This window comes from Pelobates fuscus, chromosome 12 (assembly GCF_036172605.1).
Source record: "Pelobates fuscus isolate aPelFus1 chromosome 12, aPelFus1.pri, whole genome shotgun sequence".
Taxonomy (NCBI): Eukaryota; Metazoa; Chordata; class Amphibia; order Anura; family Pelobatidae; genus Pelobates; species Pelobates fuscus.
Window position 1 is genome coordinate 97,121,192 of NC_086328.1, and position 24,632 is coordinate 97,145,823.

General features: G+C 41.9%; 1 protein-coding gene across 1 annotated transcript in view; it reads right to left on the reverse strand.

Moving 5' to 3' along the window:
* Positions 1-10,467: 10,467 nt before the first annotated feature.
* Positions 10,468-24,632, reverse strand: part of MUC6 (mucin 6, oligomeric mucus/gel-forming) — a 79,123-nt gene continuing 64,958 nt past the window's right edge. The window contains exons 31-34 of the mRNA XM_063437500.1: positions 23,806-23,877; positions 21,723-21,743; positions 11,594-11,645; positions 10,468-10,624 (exon numbers count right to left, since the gene is read on the reverse strand). Coding sequence (XP_063293570.1) covers positions 10,468-10,624; positions 11,594-11,645; positions 21,723-21,743; positions 23,806-23,877 — 302 coding nt within the window. The remainder of the gene's footprint in view (positions 10,625-11,593; positions 11,646-21,722; positions 21,744-23,805; positions 23,878-24,632) is intronic.

Below are 24,632 nucleotides of genomic sequence, written 5' to 3' on the forward strand. Positions count from 1 at the left end.
GTTGGAGTTGTGCTTGGTGTTTGTGTTGTGGTACTTGGAGGAGTAGGGGTAGTTGTGCTAGTTGTTGTAGGAGGTGTTGGAGTTGTGCTTGGTGTTTGTGTTGTTGAACTTTGAGGAGTGGGGGTAGTTGTGCTAGTTGTTGTTGGAGGTGTTGGAGTTGTACTTGGAGGAGTTGGGGTAGTTGTGCTAGTGGTTGTGGGAGGTGTTGGAGTTGTGCTTGGTGTTTGTGTTGTTGTACTTGGAGGAGTGGGGGTAGTTGTGCTAGACGTTGTGAGAGATGTTCGTGTTGTGGTAGTTGGAGGACTACGGGTAGTTGTGCTAGTTGTTGTTGGAGGTGTTGGAGTTGTACTTGGAGGAGTTGGGGTAGTTGTGCTAGTGGTTTGTGTTGTGGTACTTGGAGTAGTGGGGGTAGTTGTGCTAGTTGTTGTAGGAGGTGTTGGAGTTGTGCTTGGTGTTTGTATTGTGGTACTTGGAGGAGTAGGGGTAGTTGTGCTAGTTGTTGTAGGAGGTGTTGGAGTTGTGCTTGGTGTATGTGTTGTGGTACTTGGAGGTGTAGGGGTGGTTGTGCTTGTGCTTGGTGTTAGTGTTGTGGTACTTGGAGGAGTAGGGGTAGTTGTGCTAGTTGTTGTAGGAGGTGTTGGAGTTGTGCTTGGTGTTTGTGTTGTGGTACTTGGAGGAGTAGGGGTAGTTGTGCTAGTTGTTGTAGGAGGTGTTGGAGTTGTGCTTGGTGTATGTGTTGTGGTACTTGGAGGTGTAGGGGTAGTTGTGCTAGTTGTTGTAGGAGGTGTTGGAGTTGTGCTTGGTGTATGTGTTGTGGTACTTGGAGGTGTAGGGGTAGTTGTGCTTGTGGATGTTGAAGGTGTTGGACTTGTGCTTGGTGTTTGTGTTGTGGTACTTGGAGGTGTAGGGGTAGTTGTGCTTGTGGATGTTGAAGGTGTTGGAGTTGTGCTTGGTGTTTGTGTTGTGGTACTTGGAGGAGTAGGGGTAGTTGTGCTAGTTGTTGTGGGAGGTGTTGGAGTTGTGCTTGGTGTTTGTGTTGTAGTACTTGGAGGAGTGGGGGTAGTTGTGCTAGTTGTTGTGGGAGTTGTTGGAGTTGTACTTGGAGGAGTAGGGGTAGTTGTGCTAGTGGTTGTGGGAGGTGTTGGAGTTGTGCTTGGAGGAGTAGGGGTAGTTGTGCTAGTTTTTGTGGGAAATGTTGGAGTTGTACTTGGAGGAGTAGGGGTAGTTGTGCTAGTTGTTGTAGGAGGTGTTGGAGTTGTGCTTGGCGTTTGTGTTGTGGTACTTGGAGGAGTAGGGGTAGTTGTGCTAGTTGTTGTAGGAGGTGTTGGAGTTGTGCTTGGTGTTTGTGTTGTGGTACTTGGTGGAGTTGGGGTAGTTGTGCTAGTGGTTGTGGGAGGTGTTGGAGTTGTGCTTGGTGTTTGCGTTGTGGTACTTGGAGGAGTAGGGGTAGTTGTGCTAGTGGTTGTAGGAGGTGTTGGAGTTGTGCTTGGTGTTTGTGTTGTGGTACTTGGAGGAGTGGGGGTAGTTGTGCTAGTTGTTGTAGGAGGTGTTGGAGTTGTGCTTGGCGTTTGTGTTGTGGTACTTGGAGGAGTAGGGGTAGTTGTGCTAGTTGTTGTAGGAAGTGTTGGAGTTGTGCTTGGTGTTTGTGTTGTGGTACTTGGAGGAGTAGGGGTAGTTGTGCTAGTTGTTGTAGGAAGTGTTGGAGTTGTGCTTGGTGTATGTGTTGTGGTACTTGGAGGTGTAGGGGTAGTTGTGCTTGTGGATGTTGAAGGTGTTGGACTTGTGTTTGGTGTTTGTGTTGTGGTACTTGGAGGTGTAGGGGTAGTTGTGCTTGTGGATGTTGAAGGTGTTGGAGTTGTGCTTGGCGTTTGTGTTGTGGTACTTGGAGGAGTAGGGGTAGTTGTGCTAGTTGTTGTGGGAGGTGTTGGAGTTGTGCTTGGTGTTTGTGTTGTAGTACTTGGAGGAGTGGGGGTAGTTGTACTAGTTGTTGTGGGAGTTGTTGGAGTTGTACTTGGAGGAGTAGGGGTAGTTGTGCTAGTGGTTGTGGGAGGTGTTGGAGTTGTGCTTGGAGGAGTAGGGGTAGTTGTGCTAGTTGTTGTGGGAGTTGTTGGAGTTGTACTTGGAGGAGTAGGGGTAGTTGTGCTAGTTGTTGTAGGAGGTGTTGGAGTTGTGCTTGGCGTTTGTGTTGTGGTACTTGGAGGAGTAGGGGTAGTTGTGCTAGTTGTTGTAGGAGGTGTTGGAGTTGTGCTTGGTGTTTGTGTTATGGTACTTGGAGGAGTTGGGGTAGTTGTGCTAGTGGTTGTGGGAGGTGTTGGAGTTGTGCTTGGTGTTTGTGTTGTGGTACTTGGAGGAGTAGGGGTAGTTGTGCTAGTGGTTGTAGGAGGTGTTGGAGTTGTGCTTGGTGTTTGTGTTGTGGTACTTGGAGGAGTGGGGGTAGTTGTGCTAGTTGTTGTAGGAGGTTTTGGAGTTGTGCTTGGTGTTTGTGTTCTGGTACTTGGAGGAGTAGGGGTAGTTGTGCTAGTTGTTGTAGGAGCTGTTGGAGTTGTGCTTGGCGTTTGTGTTATGGTACTTGGGGGAGTAGGGGTAGTTGTGCTAGTTGTTGTGGGAGGTGTTGGAGTTGTGCTTGGTGTTTGTGTTGTGGTACTTGGAGGAGTAGGGGTAGTTGTGCTAGTGGTTGTAGGAGGTGTTGGAGTTGTGCTTGGTGTTTGTGTTGTGGTACTTGGAGGAGTAGGGGTAGTTGTGCTAGTGGTTGTAGGAGGTGTTGGAGTTGTGCTTGGTGTTTGTGTTGTGGTACTTGGAGGAGTGGGGGTAGTTGTGCTAGTTGTTGTAGGAGGTGTTGGAGTTGTGCTTGGTGTTTGTGTTGTGGTACTTGGGGGAGTAGGGGTAGTTGTGCTAGTTGTTGTGGGAGGTGTTGGAGTTGTGCTTGGTGTTTGTGTTGTGGTACTTGGAGGAGTGGGGGTAGTTGTGCTAGTTGTTGTAGGAGGTGTTGGAGTTGTGCTTGGTGTTTGTGTTGTGGTACTTGGAGGAGTAGGGGTAGTTGTGCTAGTTGTTGTAGGAGTTGTTGGAGTTGTGCTTGGTGTTTGTGTTGTGGTACTTGGAGGAGTAGGGGTAGTTGTGATAGTTGTTGTAGGAGGTGTTGGAGTTGTGCTTGGTGTATGTGTTGTGGTACTTGGAGGTGTAGGGGTAGTTGTGCTTGTGGATGTTGAAGGTGTTGGAGTTGTGCTTGGCGTTTGTGTTGTGGTACTTTGAGGAGTAGGGGTAGTTGTGCTAGTGGTTGTAGGAGGTGTTGGAGTTGTGCTTGGTGTTTGTGTTCTGGTACTTGGAGGAGTAGGGGTAGTTGTGCTAGTTGTTGTAGGAGCTGTTGGAGTTGTGCTTGGCGTTTGTGTTATGGTACTTGGGGGAGTAGGGGTAGTTGTGCTAGTTGTTGTGGGAGGTGTTGGAGTTGTGCTTGGTGTTTGTGTTGTGGTACTTGGAGGAGTAGGGGTAGTTGTGCTAGTGGTTGTAGGAGGTGTTGGAGTTGTGCTTGGTGTATGTGTTGTGGTACTTGGAGAAGTAGGGGTAGTTGTGCTAGTGGTTGTGGGAGGTGTTGGAGTTGTGCTTGGTGTTTGTGTTGTGGTACTTGGAGGAGTAGGGGTAGTTGTGCTAGTGGTTGTGTGAGGTGTTGGAGTTGTGCTTGGTGTTTGTGTTGTGGTACTTGGAGGAGTGGGGGTAGTTGTTCTAGTGCTTGTAGGAGGTGTTGGAGTTGTGCTTGGTGTTTGTGTTGTGGTACTTGGAGGAGTAGGGGTAGTTGTGCTAGTTGTTGTAGGAGGTGTTGGAGTTGTGCTTGGTGTATGTGTTGTGGTACTTGGAGGTGTAGGGGTAGTTGTGCTTGTGGATGTTGAAGGTGTTGGAGTTGTGCTTGGCGTTTGTGTTGTGGTACTTGGAGGAGTAGGGGTAGTTGTGCTAGTTGTTGTAGGAGGTGTTGGAGTTGTGCTTGGTGTTTGTGTTGTGGTACTTGGAGGAGTAGGGGTAGTTGTGCTAGTGGTTGTAGGAGGTGTTGGAGTTGTGCTTGGTGTTTGTGTTGTGGTACTTGGAGGAGTGGGGGTAGTTGTGCTAGTTGTTGTAGGAGGTGTTGGAGTTGTGCTTGGTGTTTGTGTTGTGGTACTTGGAGGAGTAGGGGTAGTTGTGCTAGTTGTTGTAGGAGTTGTTGGAGTTGTGCTTGGTGTTTGTGTTGTGGTACTTGGAGGAGTAGGGGTAGTTGTGCTAGTTGTTGTAGGAGGTGTTGGAGTTGTGCTTGGTGTATGTGTTGTGGTACTTGGAGGTGTAGGGGTAGTTGTGCTTGTGGATGTTGAAGGTGTTGGAGTTGTGCTTGGCGTTTGTGTTGTGGTACTTTGAGGAGTAGGGGTAGTTGTGCTAGTGGTTGTAGGAGGTGTTGGAGTTGTGCTTGGTGTATGTGTTGTGGTACTTGGAGAAGTAGGGGTAGTTGTGCTAGTGGTTGTGGGAGGTGTTGGAGTTGTGCTTGGTGTTTGTGTTGTGGTACTTGGAGGAGTAGGGGTAGTTGTGCTAGTGGTTGTGTGAGGTGTTGGAGTTGTGCTTGGTGTTTGTGTTGTGGTACTTGGAGGAGTGGGGGTAGTTGTTCTAGTGGTTGTAGGAGGTGTTGGAGTTGTGCTTGGTGTTTGTGTTGTGGTACTTGGAGGAGTAGGGGTAGTTGTGCTAGTTGTTGTAGGAGGTGTTGGAGTTGTGCTTGGTGTATGTGTTGTGGTACTTGGAGGTGTAGGGGTAGTTGTGCTTGTGGATGTTGAAGGTGTTGGAGTTGTGCTTGGCGTTTGTGTTGTGGTACTTGGAGGAGTAGGGGTAGTTGTGCTAGTTGTTTTAGGAGGTGTTGGAGTTGTGCTTGGTGTTTGTGTTGTGGTACTTGGAGGAGTAGGGGTAGTTGTGCTAGTGGTTGTAGGAGGTGTTGGAGTTGTGCTTGGTGTATGTGTTGTGGTACTTGGAGAAGTAGGGGTAGTTGTGCTAGTGGTTGTGGGAGGTGTTGGAGTTGTGCTTGGTGTTTGTGTTGTGGTACTTGGAGGAGTAGGGGTAGTTGTGCTAGTGGTTGTGTGAGGTGTTGGAGTTGTGCTTGGTGTATGTGTTGTGGTACTTGGAGGAGTAGGGGTAGTTGTGCTAGTTGTTGTAGGAGGTGTTGGAGTTGTGCTTGGTGTATGTGTTGTGGTACTTGGAGGTGTAGGGGTAGTTGTGCTTGTGGATGTTGAAGGTGTTGGAGTTGTGCTTGGCGTTTGTGTTGTGGTACTTGGAGGAGTAGGGGTAGTTGTGCTAGTTGTTGTAGGAGGTGTTGGAGTTGTGCTTGGTGTTTGTGTTGTGGTACTTGGAGGAGTAGGGGTAGTTGTGCTAGTTGTTGTAGGAGGTGTTGGAGTTGTGCTTGGTGTATGTGTTGTGGTACTTGGAGGTGTAGGGGTAGTTGTGCTTGTGGATGTTGAAGGTGTTGGAGTTGTGCTTGGCGTTTGTGTTGTGGTACTTTGAGGAGTAGGGGTAGTTGTGCTAGTTGTTGTAGGAGGTTTTGGAGTTGTGCTTGGTGTTTGTGTTGTGGTACTTGGAGGAGTAGGGGTAGTTGTGCTAGTTGTTGTAGGAGGTGTTGGAGTTGTGCTTGGTGTATGCGTTGTGGTACTTGGAGGTGTAGGGGTAGTTGTGCTTGTGGATGTTGAAGGTGTTGGAGTTGTGCTTGGTGTTAGTGTTGTAGTACTTGGAGGAGTGGGGGTAGTTGTGCTCGTAGTTGTGGGAGGTGTTGGAGTTGTGCTTGGTGTATGTGTTGTGGTACTTGGAGAAGTAGGGGTAGTTGTGCTAGTGGTTGTGGGAGGTGTTGGAGTTGTGCTTGGTGTTTGTGTTGTGGTACTTGGAGGAGTAGGGGTAGTTGTGCTAGTGGTTGTTGGAGGTGTTGGAGTTGTGCTTGGTGTTTGTGTTGTGGTACTTGGAGGAATGGGGGTAGTTGTTCTAGTTGTTGTAGGAGGTGTTGGAGTTGTGCTTGGTGTTTGTGTTGTGGTACTTGGAGGAGTAGGGGTAGTTGTGCTAGTTGTTGTAGGAGGTGTTGGAGTTGTGCTTGGTGTATGTGTTGTGGTACTTGGAGGTGTAGGGGTAGTTGTGCTTGTGGATGTTGAAGGTGTTGGAGTTGTGCTTGGCGTTTGTGTTGTGGTACTTGGAGGAGTAGGGGTAGTCGTGCTAGTTGTTGTAGGAGGTGTTGGAGTTGTGCTTGGTGTTTGTGTTGTGGTACTTGGAGGAGTAGGGGTAGTTGTGCTAGTGGTTGTAGGAGGTGTTGGAGTTGTGCTTGGTGTTTGTGTTGTGGTACTTGGAGGAGTGGGGGTAGTTGTGCTAGTTGTTGTAGGAGGTGTTGGAGTTGTGCTTGGTGTTTGTGTTGTGGTACTTGGAGGAGTAGGGGTAGTTCTGCTAGTTGTTGTAGGAGTTGTTGGAGTTGTGCTTGGTGTTTGTGTTGTGGTACTTGGAGGAGTAGGGGTAGTTGTGCTAGTTGTTGTAGGAGGTGTTGGAGTTGTGCTTGGTGTATGTTTTGTGGTACTTGGAGGTGTAGGGGTAGTTGTGCTTGTGGATGTAGAAGGTGTTGGAGTTGTGCTTGGCGTTTGTGTTGTGGTACTTTGAGGAGTAGGGGTAGTTGTGCTAGTGGTTGTAGGAGGTGTTGGAGTTGTGCTTGGTGTATGTGTTGTGGTACTTGGAGAAGTAGGGGTAGTTGTGCTAGTGGTTGTGGGAGGTGTTGGAGTTGTGCTTGGTGTTTGTGTTGTGGTACTTGGAGGAGTAGGGGTAGTTGTGCTAGTGGTTGTGTGAGGTGTTGGAGTTGTGCTTGGTGTTTGTGTTGTGGTACTTGGAGGAGTGGGGGTAGTTGTTATAGTGGTTGTAGGAGGTGTTGGAGTTATGCTTGGTGTTTGTGTTGTGGTACTTGGAGGAGTAGGGGTAGTTGTGCTAGTTGTTGTAGGAGGTGTTGGAGTTGTGCTTGGTGTATGTGTTGTGGTACTTGGAGGTGTAGGGGTAGTTGTGCTTGTGGATGTTGAAGGTGTTGGAGTTGTGCTTGGCGTTTGTGTTGTGGTACTTGGAGGAGTAGGGGTAGTTGTGCTAGTTGTTGTAGGAGGTGTTGGAGTTGTGCTTGGTGTTTGTGTTGTGGTACTTGGAGGAGTAGGGGTAGTTGTGCTAGTGGTTGTAGGAGGTGTTGGAGTTGTGCTTGGTGTATGTGTTGTGGTACTTGGAGAAGTAGGGGTAGTTGTGCTAGTGGTTGTGGGAGGTGTTGGAGTTGTGCTTGGTGTTTGTGTTGTGGTACTTGGAGGAGTAGGGGTAGTTGTGCTAGTGGTTGTGTGAGGTGTTGGAGTTGTGCTTGGTGTATGTGTTGTGGTACTTGGAGGAGTAGGGGTAGTTGTGCTAGTTGTTGTAGGAGGTGTTGGAGTTGTGCTTGGTGTATGTGTTGTGGTACTTGGAGGTGTAGGGGTAGTTGTGCTTGTGGATGTTGAAGGTGTTGGAGTTGTGCTTGGCGTTTGTGTTGTGGTACTTGGAGGAGTAGGGGTAGTTGTGCTAGTTGTTGTAGGAGGTGTTGGAGTTGTGCTTGGTGTTTGTGTTGTGGTACTTGGAGGAGTAGGGGTAGTTGTGCTAGTTGTTGTAGGAGGTGTTGGAGTTGTGCTTGGTGTATGTGTTGTGGTACTTGGAGGTGTAGGGGTAGTTGTGCTTGTGGATGTTGAAGGTGTTGGAGTTGTGCTTGGCGTTTGTGTTGTGGTACTTTGAGGAGTAGGGGTAGTTGTGCTAGTTGTTGTAGGAGGTGTTGGAGTTGTGCTTGGTGTTTGTGTTGTGGTACTTGGAGGAGTAGGGGTAGTTGTGCTAGTTGTTGTAGGAGGTGTTGGAGTTGTGCTTGGTGTATGCGTTGTGGTACTTGGAGGTGTAGGGGTAGTTGTGCTTGTGGATGTTGAAGGTGTTGGAGTTGTGCTTGGTGTTAGTGTTGTAGTACTTGGAGGAGTGGGGGTAGTTGTGCTCGTAGTTGTGGGAGGTGTTGGAGTTGTGCTTGGTGTATGTGTTGTGGTACTTGGAGAAGTAGGGGTAGTTGTGCTAGTGGTTGTGGGAGGTGTTGGAGTTGTGCTTGGTGTTTGTGTTGTGGTACTTGGAGGAGTAGGGGTAGTTGTGCTAGTGGTTGTTGGAGGTGTTGGAGTTGTGCTTGGTGTTTGTGTTGTGGTACTTGGAGGAGTAGGGGTAGTTGTTCTAGTTGTTGTAGGAGGTGTTGGAGTTGTGCTTGGTGTTTGTGTTGTGGTACTTGGAGGAGTAGGGGTAGTTGTGCTAGTTTTTGTAGGAGGTGTTGGAGTTGTGCTTGGTGTATGTGTTGTGGTACTTGGAGGTGTAGGGGTAGTTGTGCTTGTGGATGTTGAAGGTGTTGGAGTTGTGCTTGGCGTTTGTGTTGTGGTACTTGGAGGAGTAGGGGTAGTCGTGCTAGTTGTTGTAGGAGGTGTTGGAGTTGTGCTTGGTGTTTGTGTTGTGGTACTTGGAGGAGTAGGGGTAGTTGTGCTAGTTGTTGTAGGAGGTGTTGGAGTTGTGCTTGGTGTATGTGTTGTGGTACTTGGAGGTGTAGGGGTAGTTGTGCTTGTGGATGTTGAAGGTGTTGGAGTTGTGCTTGGCGTTTGTGTTGTGGTACTTTGAGGAGTAGGGGTAGTTGTGCTAGTTGTTGTAGGAGGTGTTGGAGTTGTGCTTGGTGTTTGTGTTGTGGTACTTGGAGGAGTAGGGGTAGTTGTGCTAGTTGTTGTAGGAGGTGTTGGAGTTGTGCTTGGTGTATGCGTTGTGGTACTTGGAGGTGTAGGGGTAGTTGTGCTTGTGGATGTTGAAGGTGTTGGAGTTGTGCTTGGTGTTAGTGTTGTAGTACTTGGAGGAGTGGGGGTAGTTGTGCTCGTAGTTGTGGGAGGTGTTGGAGTTGTGCTTGGTGTATGTGTTGTGGTACTTGGAGAAGTAGGGGTAGTTGTGCTAGTGGTTGTGGGAGGTGTTGGAGTTGAGCTTGGTGTTTGTGTTGTGGTACTTGGAGGAGTAGGGGTAGTTGTGCTAGTGGTTGTTGGAGGTGTTGGATTTGTGCTTGGTGTTTGTGTTGTGGTACTTGGAGGAGTAGGGGTAGTTGTGCTAGTGGTTGTGTGAGGTGTTGGAGTTGTGCTTGGTGTTTGTGTTGTGGTACTTGGAGGAGTGGGGGTAGTTGTTCTAGTTGTTGTAGGAGGTGTTGGAGTTGTGCTTGGTGTTTGTGTTGTGGTACTTGGAGGAGTAGGGGTAGTTGTGCTAGTTGTTGTAGGAGGTGTTGGAGTTGTGCTTGGTGTATGTGTTGTGGTACTTGGAGGTGTAGGGGTAGTTGTGCTTGTGGATGTTGAAGGTGTTGGAGTTGTGCTTGGCGTTTGTGTTGTGGTACTTTGAGGAGTAGGGGTAGTCGTGCTAGTTGTTGTAGGAGGTGTTGGAGTTGTGCTTGGTGTTTGTGTTGTGGTACTTGGAGGAGTAGGGGTAGTTGTGCTAGTTGTTGTAGGAGGTGTTGGAGTTGTGCTTGGTGTATGTGTTGTGGTACTTGGAGGTGTAGGGGTAGTTGTGCTTGTGGATGTTGAAGGTGTTGGAGTTGTGCTTGGCGTTTGTGTTGTGGTACTTTGAGGAGTAGGGGTAGTTGTGCTAGTTGTTGTAGGAGGTGTTGGAGTTGTGCTTGGTGTTTGTGTTGTGGTACTTGGAGGAGTAGGGGTAGTTGTGCTAGTTGTTGTAGGAGGTGTTGGAGTTGTGCTTGGTGTATGTGTTGTGGTACTTGGAGGTGTAGGGGTAGTTGTGCTTGTGGATGTTGGAGGTGTTGGAGTTGTGCTTGGTGTATGTGTTGTGGTACTTGGAGGTGTAGGGGTAGTTGTGCTTGTGGATGTTGAAGGTGTTGGAGTTGTGCTTGGCGTTTGTGTTGTGGTACTTTGAGGAGTAGGGGTAGTCGTGCTAGTTGTTGTAGGAGGTGTTGGAGTTGTGCTTGGTGTTTGTGTTGTGGTACTTGGAGGAGTAGGGGTAGTTGTGCTAGTTGTTGTAGGAGGTGTTGGAGTTGTGCTTGGTGTATGTGTTGTGGTACTTGGAGGTGTAGGGGTAGTTGTGCTTGTGGATGTTGAAGGTGTTGGAGTTGTGCTTGGCGTTTGTGTTGTGGTACTTTGAGGAGTAGGGGTAGTTGTGCTAGTTGTTGTAGGAGGTGTTGGAGTTGTGCTTGGTGTTTGTGTTGTGGTACTTGGAGGAGTAGGGGTAGTTGTGCTAGTTGTTGTAGGAGGTGTTGGAGTTGTGCTTGGTGTATGTGTTGTGGTACTTGGAGGTGTAGGGGTAGTTGTGCTTGTGGATGTTGGAGGTGTTGGAGTTGTGCTTGTTGTTAGTGTTGTAGTACTTGGAGGAGTGGGGGTAGTTGTGCTCGTAGTTGTGGGAGGTGTTGGAGTTGTGCTTGGTGTTTTTGTTGTTGAACTTTGAGGAGTTGGGGTAGTTGTGCTAGTGGTTGAGGGAGGTGTTCGTGTTGTGGTACTTGCAGGAGTGGGGGTAGTTGTGCTCGTGGATGTCAGAGGTGTTGGAGTTGTGCTTGGTGTTTGTGTTGTTATTTTCTCTGATGCTCTTGATGGTTCTAAACTTGTTGATATTTTCTGTGTCACTAGAGGAAAATATAAAAATGATCACAAAACGGTATTAAAATATTTTTTCTATTGGTAAGCCTTTGGTTCATCTATACGTTTGTGTTTAATTATGTTTAAATATAAAATCATTATTGATATTTAAACCCTTAAGGACACATGACATGTGTGACATGTCACGATTCTCTTTTATTCTAGAAGTTTGGTCCTTAAGGGGTTAAATTAAAATTGTTCAAATTTGTGAACATTTGGAGATGGTGAAAAAAATTAGCTATACGCTATTTACTTCCCTTCACTCGTAATTTAATTGTTTGTTTTTTTTCTCTTTACTTTGGAACGATATAAAAAAAAAAAAAAGAAAGATTTCGTTCTATATTTCCCTCTACATTGAACTGATTACTTTAAGGGAACAATCCAAGCATGATGACCAGTTTCACCCGCTGTAGGTTTAGTACTTTTGAAATTCAGAGTCCCCTCTACAATTCCAGGATTCAGGGGTTACCCTGTTGTGTTTTAAGTGTTTTTTTCTTTTCTTTCTAAAAACACCTTAGACACAACTGGATAATCCCTAAATCCTGGACTGTTAGTGGGTAGTTGAGGGCCGGGTTGGAAACCACTGCTATTCGGTAATCTTATGCTTTTCCTTCAAGGCAGACCACATCAGCTTCCCTATATTTCCAGGATTATCCAAAATGTTGTAGCATATTCTCTTGACTTACAAAGCAATATTGGTAGACTATTTTCCTACCTCCATATCACCATGGTAATTGTTGATGTCATACATTTTCTCCACACTGTCATTTTAAGAGAATGATTATTTGAGTCAGATTCTGCTTTGATACTTGAGAATAGATTATATTGGATAGTTGTGTATTAAAGGAAGCCAGTGATATATACCAAAACTAGCCAAAGGGGTCAGATGGTAAAGATCCCCTAATACCCAACCGACAATAAATGGTACCCTGTCAAAACCCTGATAACTATCTTACCTCTGTTCACTTTTGCTTGGAGCATCCTCTACTATCTTTACACGGCAATACTCTTACAACAAGAAAATTCATACCTTATGTCAGGATACTACTTGTAAGTTTAGGTCTGTATCCGGCCAATTATTCAGGTCAGTCATTCCGAATCGGTGCAGTGACCGCTGCCTCCAGTAAAAATATACCCGTACATTTTATTAAAACATTTGGACGGTGGAAGTCCTCTGCTTACGCCAGATACATACCTCAACCTGCTCTGGAAATCCGCCAAGCCTTCCATAATATTACATGAAAGAAAAGATAATATATACTGTGGCGCTAAATAAAGCAGCTAGAACACACTAGGTGGGAATAATCACACAAAATCCCACAGAAAAGTGAATACAAACAATAAAAATAGTGTGCAGCGCAAATGTATGGTGCCACAGACTGAAGTATGATACATGCACTGTGGGGGTATATATACCCAGGAGAAGATAACACACAAATACCCACAGATATAAAAAAAAGAAGTCAGATATTAACCAGAGATCAACTGCTGGGAGGTTCAATAATATGCCCCTTTTTTTCCTGACAGTCTGTTTTCCAGGTAATGGTGTATGCAGGTGAGAAATCCAAAAGGTGTTCCTCTATATGGAGCTTGTTCCTCAAAGATAAAGGATGTAGAACAGGTACACCAAATTTAAAACGGATATTCACATTTATTCACAAAAAATATATAAAAGTTCTTACATAAAAGTAGTAATGGTGCTGTTTCAAACGTAGATAATAGGCACAACGCGTTTCGACGAATGAGTTCGTCTTCCTCAGGTGCAGTAATATTTTACAAGCTTCCAATACATTTAAATACACATATTTGGCGTGGGAAACGGGTACTTTCAACCCGCCCCCTTCGCCAAACAGACAATCAGTGATTGGTATTGCTTTTCTTTTTCTGACTCTGCTGAGTCTCCGTAGTCGCGGCAGGTTGCTTCCGGGTTCCGGTATGAAAAAGAAAAGCAATACCAATCACTGATTGGCTGTTCGGCGAAGGGGGCGGGTTGAAAGTACCCGTTTCCCGCGCCAAATATGTGTATTTAAATGTATTGGAAGCTTGTAAAATATTACTGCACCTGAGGAAGACGAACTCATTCGTCGAAACGCGTTGTGCCTATTATCTACGTTTGAAACAGCACCATTACTACTTTTATGTAAGAACTTTTATATATTTTTTGTGAATAAATGTGAATATCCGTTTTAAATTTGGTGTACCTGTTCTACATCCTTTATCTTTGAGGAACAAGCTCCATATAGAGGAATACCTTTTGGATTTCTCACCTGCATACACCATTACCTGGAAAACAGACTGTCAGGAAAAAAAGGGGCATATTATTGAACCTCCCAGCAGTTGATCTCTGGTTAATATCTGACTTCGTTTTTTTATATCTGTGGGTATTTGTGTGTTATCTTCTCCTGGGTATATATACCCCCACAGTGCATGTATCATACTTCAGTCTGTGGCACCATACATTTGCGCTGCACACTATTTTTATTGTTCATAATATTACATAGTTACATAGCTGAAAAGAGACTTGCGTCCATCAAGTTTAGCCTTCCTCAAATTTGTATTTTGCTATTGATCCAAAAGAAGGCCCAAAAATAACATTTTTTTTTTTAATGTGTAATATATTGTAATATTTGTAGAAGGAAATAAATCTTGTATGGTATACTAATTTTCGTCCACTTTTATTACAAGCCTACCACATCCTCGGTTCCGGCACAACACATCCGACTCTTTTATATTACTGTATATTGGATCCTTTATATACCTACATCTAATCTGCTCTCATTACTGCTTTATGCACCGAACACAAATATATATATAAATATATATTTATTCATTCCAGTGTTCCTTTCACTCTAGCTGTAACAATTAAAGTGACTTGTGCATACAGCCTGGGCTAATCTGTGTAGAAACGTCAATGGAACAGCTTGCACTCACAGCCTTCAAATGGTTAAAAAAAATAAATTTTATTGAAAAAGATGTTTAAAAAATATCAATGAATTGTTAGCTTACTATTTACACAGGTGTCGCTAGATGTCTGTCTACCGTAACTCAGCAAGTTACCAACCGGATCTTATGGTCCATAGCTTGTATTTTCACCTAAAGTTTAGCAACAAAAAATATAAAAAATGAGGCATCGCACTTCTGGAAATGTAATCTAATTTTGCGTATTGATGTATCAACCCTATACTGTAAATCACTCAAACGTTTCCTCCAATTTCTCTTCTGTACCCCATATTATATGCCTCTAATAAAAGAAAGATTGACAAAAAAAAAAAAAAAATATCAATGTTTCAGTCCCAGTCCGGGACTTTCATCAGGATCAAGGATGATGAAAGTCCCAGACGGGGACTGAAATGTCGATATCTTTAAAACATCTTTTTCAATAAAATTTTAATTTTTAACCATTTGAAGACTGTGTGCAAGTTGTTCCATTGACTTTTCTATATATACACATATATATATATATATATATATATATATATATATATATATATATATTGTGACAAAAGTACTCCTTTCCCTTGGTACCTTGTCCTGGGTTTGGGATGTTACACACAGTCTTTTCAGGCTTTAGAGACACTTCACACGCTGGATGAGGTAAATTGACTTGCTCTTTTATTGAGGTTCCAAAATAAATGCACAGTAAGGTATAAAGGTAACAAAAATATATAAAACAAAAGCCTTGCTCTTCTGAGCACTAACTAAACAAAATAATCAGCTAACTGGGTTGGATGGCTTGTCCATTTCCCAACATAAGCATAAACAACCTTACTGTTTCAGGGTTTTCAGCTCTCTGTTTCCACTCACAGAAACCAAACACAATCTCCCTCCTTCCTTGGCAGGGGAGTACTTAATAGCACTGGGAATTGACAATCCTTTTCAGGTGAGTTAGATTAGGATTTAAACTCTGGAACTGGACTTCTCACCTGTAGGTTACAAGCAATATTCCAAAATGTGGAGTGGAGCACTGGCCCACTCCTACCCTATTTTAAGCTTAGTCCCCCAAAAACTTTTTGAGAAAAGTAGATTGTTTTACAGTACGCAGAGGTTGGATAGAGAAACACTGTCATATTACCTAAAGTGAGAACTGTAGGGAATTCAAAGTGAATTATGATCATTGCAAGCATCATAACTACTACAGCACACTGAAGCCAAGAGTGTCCTGGCTTACCCCAATGTAAGAAGTCAAACCATAGCTAATGGTTTGACTTTTTACTTGAAGTCCATTCGGTGTAGTTTAAGCTGGAAGTGAGAGTTGTAAACTCCTGCTTGGAGCTTCTATTAGCTCTCCTGAACAAAGCTGAGTTGGTGTACAGATCATGTTTGTTATCAATTCTCTGCTATTTAGGAGTTAATTCACTTTTGTTTCTGTTTCTGCAGCCCTAGCCACAACTCCCCTGCCTTTGACTCACAGCCTCCCTGAAAGAAAGGGTTCATTTAAAAATGATCTTTCTGCACAGTGGGTGAGATTTATCCCAGTGGTCTGTTCTAAAATCTAGTCTAAAGTTGTAAAAGTGAGACAAATTCCACGGAAACAAGTGAAAACAGCAGATACATTGATGACGAATCTGCTTTGATTTTTTTCAACAACATTTTAGAACAGAACACTTTGATAAATCTTCCCCAGTAGGTTTCATATAGGTATTAATATTCCCTGCTTTGTTAGTTTCTTTCATCACACACAGCTGGCTGCTGCAGGCTCTATCCGAAAACCAACAGAGCAGGTAATAAGAACTTCAAAATTAAACATGCCTCGCAATAAGGGAAGTTTAAACATTAGACATCTTGTTTAGAAAATGTCTATGGAGGCTGTCTGAGTCTCTCACATGGGAGGTGTGGCTAGGGCTGCATACATAGGCGTACCATTTTTACCATGTTTTAAGGGACACATAATTTAGCCATATTTATGAAAACGCATGAAAAGGGTTGCCCTGCAGTATGTATAATGTATATTCTGAAGGATTCTTCATTGCCTAGTTGCTTAAAGGGACACTAAAGTCACCTAGACCAGCTCAATGAAGTGGCCAGGTTCTTCAGGTTTTAACCCTTCAGATGTAAACATCTTCCGGACAGCCACTAGAGGCGCATCTGCGATGCTGGATGCGAATTTTGCATGCATCGCGCAGAGCGTCCATAGGAAAGCATTGAGAAATGCTTTCCTATGGACTCTTTGAATACGCACGTGGAACTTGCCGCGCATGCGCATTCGGCTCCAGTGATGTCGGACGGGGGAACTGACGTCGGACGGGGAGGAGAGGTCACCAGCACCGAGGGAGCCCGGCGCTGGATAAAGGTAAGCTGCTGAAGGGGTTTTAACCCCTTCAGCGCCACGGGAGGGGGACCCTGAGGGTGGGGGCACCCTCAGGGCACTATAGTGTCACTATAGTGTCACTATAGTGTTTACTGCATAAAACATGGCAACCATTTGAATGTGCTGGCCATCAATTTGTTTATATAATATGTGTCCCTGAAAACATGGTGGGTATGGTAAACCTATGCATAAACAGCCACAAAAGTGATATAAATCCTACATGGCAGAGAGCTAAGCAGTGAGACTGTAGGGGCATGATCTATTTACCAAAACCACTTCATTAGGAAAATGTTTTTTTGGGGGGGCTTAGAGTGTCCCTTTAAATACCATTTCACCTTGGTTCAATATTAAATAGAAAGTTGAAAATATAGTACGTGGTTTGAATACTGTTTGTATAGAGTTATATAAAGTAATTGCCCAATCTTGTTGCTGTTTTTGTTCTTCCACAAGGAGTTAATAGCATTGCAGTATATCGCATAATAAATTGCAATGCTGCAAAATCCATTTTGCTTGAGATGCTAAACTATAAACTGTAAGCTTGTGGCCATGGCTCTCAAATTCTACTAACCACTTTGCTGTCAAATTAAGTTTTGTAACTATACCGTATACTTATTGCATTTAGCACTGTGAAGTTCATTGGCACTACATAAATAAAATTGAAAAATAATGTTAAATAATAATGAAAGTAGCCATTTGTTAACCATCATTAATTCTTAATAATATTGGTCATAGTTTTACATTAATATAACTAGATGTATTTTTTATTTATTATCTATTTCCCTTATATATAAAAAGAGATTAGACATGACATATGAAATGCAGAATATTGGCACACCATATGTTTTGACCAAATATTATATAATGAAATGTATCACTAAAACTATAATTTTATGTCAACCTGATGATGATGGGGGTGGGGGTGAGGGGGCAATGTTGACTGCTGTATTACATTTGGATCATATTATGGCCACCAGTGATCGAAAGTAAAGTTCATGTTTGCTATAAATGGTTGCAGAAAAGTCTCTCTTATTGACATCACTTAAAATAAAATGAAGAGCAGTGAGTGGTGGTCACTAACTCTTGTTTAATAAGGTTATTTGGGAAAGTAAAAATGTAAGGTCAATTCAAAGTAAATTTAAAATTCAAGATCGGAGTTGCTTAACTGAATGCTAAGCTGACTAAGAGAATATTTCCTGTTCGGCTACTTTGACCATAAATTTGAAATTCACTTTGAATACATTTGGAATTCTCACATTAGTGAATGACAATGTTATTGGTTAGAAAGAAAAAGATAAAGAGAGTGTGTCAGATTGCTGAAACAAAATGGGGGGTAACCCCTACTAAATAACAACTAAAGAAAGAAAGAGTACAAGTACACCTGGAGGATACACTCAATTTGGATAGTACACCTGCAGATTACTGGTCCAATTTAAGCAATCCATGTTGGATAAAATGTAACTTTTAATAATCAATTTAAAAGCAAACAAATAAACACAATCGCTATATGGACAGAAATAAATAGTAGGAGGAGAAAGGAAAAATGGTAGGAATCTTATTAATCAAATAATGGCACAGGTGGTTAGGGAATTTAAGGGGTTAAATTGTGATCTGTGCAGAATAGCCCAGCGTTACCACCCCATTCCTGTAACCCAATGTCACCATAATAACAAAAAAATCCCCAACTCCATCGTCCCTGTCTGACTCCTCCACCCTCCACTAAACTAGTCCCAATGGACCAAGAGAGGAGTCTAGTGGAGGGTGGAGGAGTCAGACAGGGACGATGCTGCAGCTGTGATTTTTTTGATACCTATACAGCCACCCTCTTCAATTTATTTTATCTTTTAATTTATTTTGACTTTATTTTGGATGGAAGTTTAGACGTTTAGGTAGTAATTTCTATCTCACGCCAGACCTTTTCTGCTTAGTACTGAGGAGTTGGGGATTTTTTTTGTTAATATGGTGACTTTGGGTTACAGGAATGGGGTGGTAACGCTGGGCTATTCTGCACAGATCACAATTTAACCCCTTAAATTCCCTAACCACCGGTGCCATTATTTGATTAATAAGATTCCTACCATTTTTCCTTTCTCCTCCTACTATTTATTTCTGTCCATATAGCGATTGTGTTTATTTGTTTGCTTTTAAATTGATTATTAAAAGTTACATTTTATCCAACATGGATTGCTAAAATTGGACCAGTAATCTGCAGGTGTACTATCCAAATTTAGTGTATCCTCCAGGTGTACTTGTACTCTTTCTTTCTTTGAATGACAATGTTAGGCCGAAGGACTGCTGTCTGTAGAATACAAAGAAAACAACTTGGTTGCAAAAACCCAGATATCTTAAAATAAATAGCTATGCTTATTAGGACTATCTATATGGTCACATGTTTCTATGCTACAACATATCAAAACGTGAATCTTAATTATAGTTCCTCCTTCAAAATGCAGAGTATCTATAATTTTAGGTCATACAGTAATTCATGTGGTTTATCAACAATGTGGCAAATGTATGAGACTGGGAATTTTTCCTACTTGACTATTGTGTCCTACATTTTGTGATTTGATTGGCACCTCACCACAACTCTCTATTTCTCCAATAATTACCCCAAATGTACTTATCCCTGGGGCCCCCCCATACATCCCCGCCCCCCCATGCATCCCCGCCCCCACTCATGCATACGCACAGATACACATGCAGACACACACATAGACACACACATACATACAAACACACGCATACACACAGACATGTAGAGACACACACAGACATACACACATGCACTAACAGACACACACATACACTCACAGACAAACACACACTCAGACACACACATACACACACACACACACACTCACAGACATGCACACATTCAGACACACACACACACTCACAGACATGCACACATTCAGACACACACACACACTCACAGACACACACAAATTATTCATATTTTTTAAATTTACAAATGTCCACCCAGCCTCCCTACCTGGGAGCTGTGTTCTCCCTGCTCTGCTCCCTCGTGCAGCACCGGCTGTCTACTGATGCCAAGAGCCAGAATATGACGTCATATTCCGGCTCCTGGCATCAGTAAACAGAGTGTAAGGAAGCAGAGCAGGGAGAACACAGCTCCCTCGACGTCTCTGCCAGGATACAGCCGCCCACCGGGGTGGCCCATTAGGTGGCCATCAGGCCACCTCTTGGGCTCCCATATAACAGGAAAAACACGGGGAACTGCATCCCGGTCTGACAGGAAGTACTCTCTTAGTGAGAACTTCCTGTCAGACCGCTCGGCCACACTACACACAGGCAAGAGGGGAGCAGCACAGCTCTCCCTGCCGGTCAGACACCCGCGGACCTGGGCCGGTGCGGCTGTGCACCGGCACAGAAGTTATCCACACGGCCCACGGTCGCAGGGGTCGTGGCTGCTGCCAGGCCCCCTGGAGTGAGGGGCCCGGTCGCAGCTGCAACTCCTACAACCGTGGTAGGTACGCCACTGTTCTGAATAAATATAGCTAATTAACATGTCAGTTTCCTGTGTTTATTGTTCAGGTATAATGGGGAATAGGGATCCCTTTTTGCCAAGCAACCATTAATAACAAACATGACTTGAAGTGCCATTCCAATATTTGTTTTCTGAGTTTGCATAACAATAACCCCTTAATATTGAATAATGGTCCAAGCCATCATAATAATGCGTCCTTTGAGGAACTTATTTTAAAATGTAATGTTCCGTTCATTTTATGCAGCAGGACAATATAAAACTGCCACAGCTAGTTGAACTGACATTCCATATTGGAATAAACTCTTTGTGATGACACTAAAAGTGGAACAATTGGTCTTTAAGGGGTTGCATTTCAATTTAAAGCAGAGGATTCACCTTTTAAATTCAGTATCAGGTAAACATAAAATTAGAATTTTCCAATTTTTTCTCCAATTTAACAGATAATACAGCATTAGAACATGACAGGAATAGTAGATAAGAGAGAGAAGCTTGAGATCATTTTAAATACACCATGAGATTTTATCATGTATTCATTTTTTTTTTATTGGAAAGTAACATGACATGTTTCAATCAGTCAAAGGATTGAATGGAGGAATATACTATATGTCTTGCATGTAGTATTAGCATTTCGCAAATGGTCTTCATGTAAAATATTGGGATTGGTTTTGACACTGGACAATATACACCTGCAAACATTTTGAGACATTAATTTAACATGGGATGTGGATGAGGTCAGGTGGTAGGTGTGCCAGCAATATGTTACTAGTGACTAAGGGCACATATAAAGGGTGTAATAATAATCATTCCCTTCAGGCTTTCTACAGTAAACATTGTTTTCAGAGAAAATGCAGTATTTACGTTACAGACTAGGGATACCTCCACAGACCACTCCTTATGTGGCTGCTCAAGGTGCTTCCAGGGCACAATCCGTTTCTCCACACTCTGCATGGAGACACTGAACTTTCCTCAAAGAGATACATTAATTCAATGCATTTTTATGAGGAGATGCTGATTGGTCAAGGCTGTATTTGACTTGTGTTGGCTCTGCCCCTGATCTAATTCCTTGATAGTCTCAGCCAATCCAATGGTTTCCTATAACAAAAGCATTGTGATTGGCTCAGAGAATCACTTCTGACGATGTCAGCCAAGCAGGCAGTTCAGGACCAGAGTCAGCAGCAACATACTAGAATAAAAGTAAGTAGGAGGGTGTGGGGGTGTGGGGGTAGGGGGACTAGATGGTGGTTTTAACACTATAGGGTTTTAACACTATAAGGTCAGGAATACATGTTTGTTACCCTGACCCTATAGTGTTCCTTTAAGTAAAGACCTTCCTCTTCCATCAAGACACTTTTAAGGGATTGAGTCACTTTCCAATAAAACATATGATAGTTCCATGCAATACATGTTTGATCTGAGCCATCTTACCTTTGACATACTGGCATGGCAATCACTCCCCCCAAGTTCTTACCTTTTTAATAGCTGTGTCATATTTAGAACTGCATCCTAAAGCCATGTTCCTCTTGGGGCTGCCCATGCAGCTGTTTCTTTACTTGCTTGTTCAATATGGATGAACATACGTTTTGGACAGAACATAAATATTGAATCTTGGTACTACGATATTTGACCTAGAAGTGTGTATATGTCTGCCTGCCTATCTATCTATCTATCTATCTATCTATCTATCTATCTATCTATCTATGTATGTGATGCTAGTGGTATGGGGACTGCCACTTTAACTCCTTAAGGACAAATGATAATTTATGCTGTATTCCCAAACATTATGCCCTGCTTTTTGAGGTCGGGTATCTTTCTACAGCCCTGCTAATTTTAAAGGAGTATGGTCATCCTGCTACTTAATAAGATATTTAACCCCTTAAGGACACATGACGTGTGTGACACGTCATGATTCCCCTTTATTCCAGAAGTTGGGTCCTTAAGGGGTTAAAGACTTGTTTGCTATGATGGAATTATTTCATCATTGCTCCTAAGGGGTTTATATACCACGCTTCTAGGTACAATTGGTTCAGTTTTGTTATGACAAAGATATTGAGAATATGGGAATTCTACTCTGGTTCATTCCTCTGTTGTCTATAACTAGAACGCATTTTACAACGTAACGTCTAAAATCAAGGTCTCATTTATGTTTCCTTCCCTTATCACAGAGGTAGGAGTTCTTTCGTGAGATGCTCTTGTGTAAATCTGCGATTCAGCTCTAATATGGCCAGGACCTATATTGTGAACATATAATCAGATGATAAAGATTGGAACTTACTTGTCACTGGAACAGAGGAAGCTGAAATAAAAAGCAGAACATTACTCTAATTGGGTGCACAACGGCAAAGACAAGCATTTTTTACAATTCTTTACAATTTCATCATATATAGATATATATAAAGAGGTCACAGACATTTTACTAATCATATACAGAGTTATTCACTAACACATGAATTGTCAGGAATTCTAAGTGAAATTTTAGGCTAAATTAGTCAACTGAAATTTTTTTTAGGAATGTTTCCCGTTCGGCTATTTTGAATTACAATTTGAAATCAGTGTCAAATTTATTTGGAATTGCTGACAATTCACACTTTAGTGAAAAATCCTGTGAATTATGTTAGTTTGGGCATTTCTTTTTCTTTTAATTCAGGGTTTTATTCAATAAACACTGGATTGTGGCAAGTTGAAAACTGAACTACAAAATATAGGCAAAAATGCCTGATTTGGAAATGTTCTCCCACTCTCAACTATCATCATTTTGCATAAGCCTGCCACAACATCAATGTACCCTATCTTTGGCAGGTCCTGGTGGGGTACATTGACGTTGTGGCAGGCTTATGCAATGTATGATCATATAGTGTAACTAAACCCTCCTTATTTTTTGCCTAGATTAGGTGTTTTTAATAAAACTAGCAAAATCTTTCAGCACCAAAGTAGCTGTTTAGTAGATAAGGGAGTGTGCTGGATTTTCATTTTTACTGTACTTATTGGCCCCCAGCAGCACCCCATTTAGGCATGTTCAGGTGAGTGCAGGCAGCCCCTTGTTTTTCCATATCACCATTTTGGCCTTTATTTAGTAATTTGGATTTCTATTTACCACCATTTAGTAAATAAACCATCCAGTTTTCAGTTCAACATAATTAACTGCTTAGTGCATGAACCTCAAATTGATACGGTTTCATTAAATGTTATATAAGAACATTCCCCAAAGTAAAAGGGTGTAAATGTGGAGCAATTAACATGATGTGATGTATGAAATAAAGTATAATTGTATGACCATGATAGAAATATTTTACAAAAAGAGAGAGTTTATTGAAAAAAACATGAATTATGGAGAATTTAAAAAGGGGTATTGCAAATTTGAGCTTTAAAAAAAAAAAAAAAGAGATGGGTTGAATATTTTTTTTTCCACATTTGGACTTGATTTAAAAAAAAAATTTGGATAAGCTTTTCAACGGACCACATTCCGTTAGAAAAAATTTAAATGATCTATCTACAAAAAATATCATTTTTAAAAGTGACTTCTGTAGGTAAATCATAAAAAAAAATTATCTTACAGAGGCATCGATTTAGTAATTTTTGCACAAGCTTTTAAAATGATTTTATAATATGTATAAGTTTTTCAAATGATTTAATGTTGTTGGATACACTTTCAAAATATTTATTTTTTAAAAAATATTAAACTATAAAAAATATATCAGTATATTAAAAAAATATATATTTCTTTGTAATATTTGTAACAATATTAAATAATTTTAAAAGTTTATCCATAAACGTTAAATCATTTGAATATCTTATACATAAATATTAAAATGAGATTATTTGGGCCTATAATTTGCAAGTACCATGGAAATCCAAGTTGTGTATAGATTCAATAGTGCATAAATTAGAGAAATTAGGTTCAAGGAGACATATTGTAAAATTTTGAGTGACATTCACCATTCTATTGTAAATCATATTGTCATATATTTAAAAAAGTAAATCATGCAAACATCTGTGACATTTTCCTGGTGATTAAGCATGGCAAACTCAAAAAGTTAGATATGTGAGTTTATTTGCTAAAAAGTATTAAATATGCCATCTTATCTATAAAGAATTTGTTAACCGATCTACGAGGCTTGCACACTAAAGTGTGAATGATCCGGAATTAAAAGTGAATGCAAAATAAAAATACAAAATGAAAGATGTAAAAAAAATCACCAGTTATAGGTAAAAGATTGGGATTTTTCACCTTGTATAGACAAAGCAAATATAGGCCTCCCCAAGTAATTTATAATCTTGTATAATTAAAAGAATAAATTAATTGTTGAAATGTTTTTTGGTTTTTTTTCTGGTTTCTGCATATTGGATACAAAACTCACCTGTGCTTGGTACTGTTTCTGTCACTGTAGTAGGAGTTGCAGTAGACGTTTGTGGTGTAGTTGATTGTACCGCTGGGGGGAAAAGTAAAAGATGAAATGAAATGCTTTCCTAAGGAGGACGGACATAATTATGGCAGCTCATATATGATATATGACGCATTTTAAAATAAGATATTCATATAGCATGGGGATATTTATTTCTAAATACTAATATTTGCAGACATTTTGTTTGCTGTCATTATATATATATAGTAACATCGGGAAGAAGGAACACAAGAAGATGGACAAATACCAAGGACTGAAATAGGAGTTAAAAAGGATGTGTGTCTATTATTTACCCAACTCAGAAACTAACAAACCTTTGGCACAGAGGCGTTCCCTCTCACCTTTCCCTAAAGAAGGGCTCAATTTGTTAAGCCCTGGTAATAACCCCACAGTTCCTGAGACCTAAAGAGTGATGTAACTTGATGTAAGCGCTACGGAACTTGTTGGCGCTTTATAAATAATAATAATAATAATAATAATAATGTAATTCACAAACATCTAGTGTCACAGCCATTACAGACCTAGATTGTATTCTACATAATACAGGAATATCCACTTAGTCTTCACAACATACAGAGGATTAACGCACAATCACACATTAAAAGCAATATAGATATTTAAAAATAAAAATACAAAATGAAAGATTTAAAAAAAATAAAATACCAGTTGCAGGTGAAAGATTAGGATTTTTCGCCTTGTATGGACAAAGTAACTGTAGGCTTCTAAGTAATGTATAATCTTGTTGTATAGTTAAAAGAAGAAATTGTTGAAATGTTTTTGTT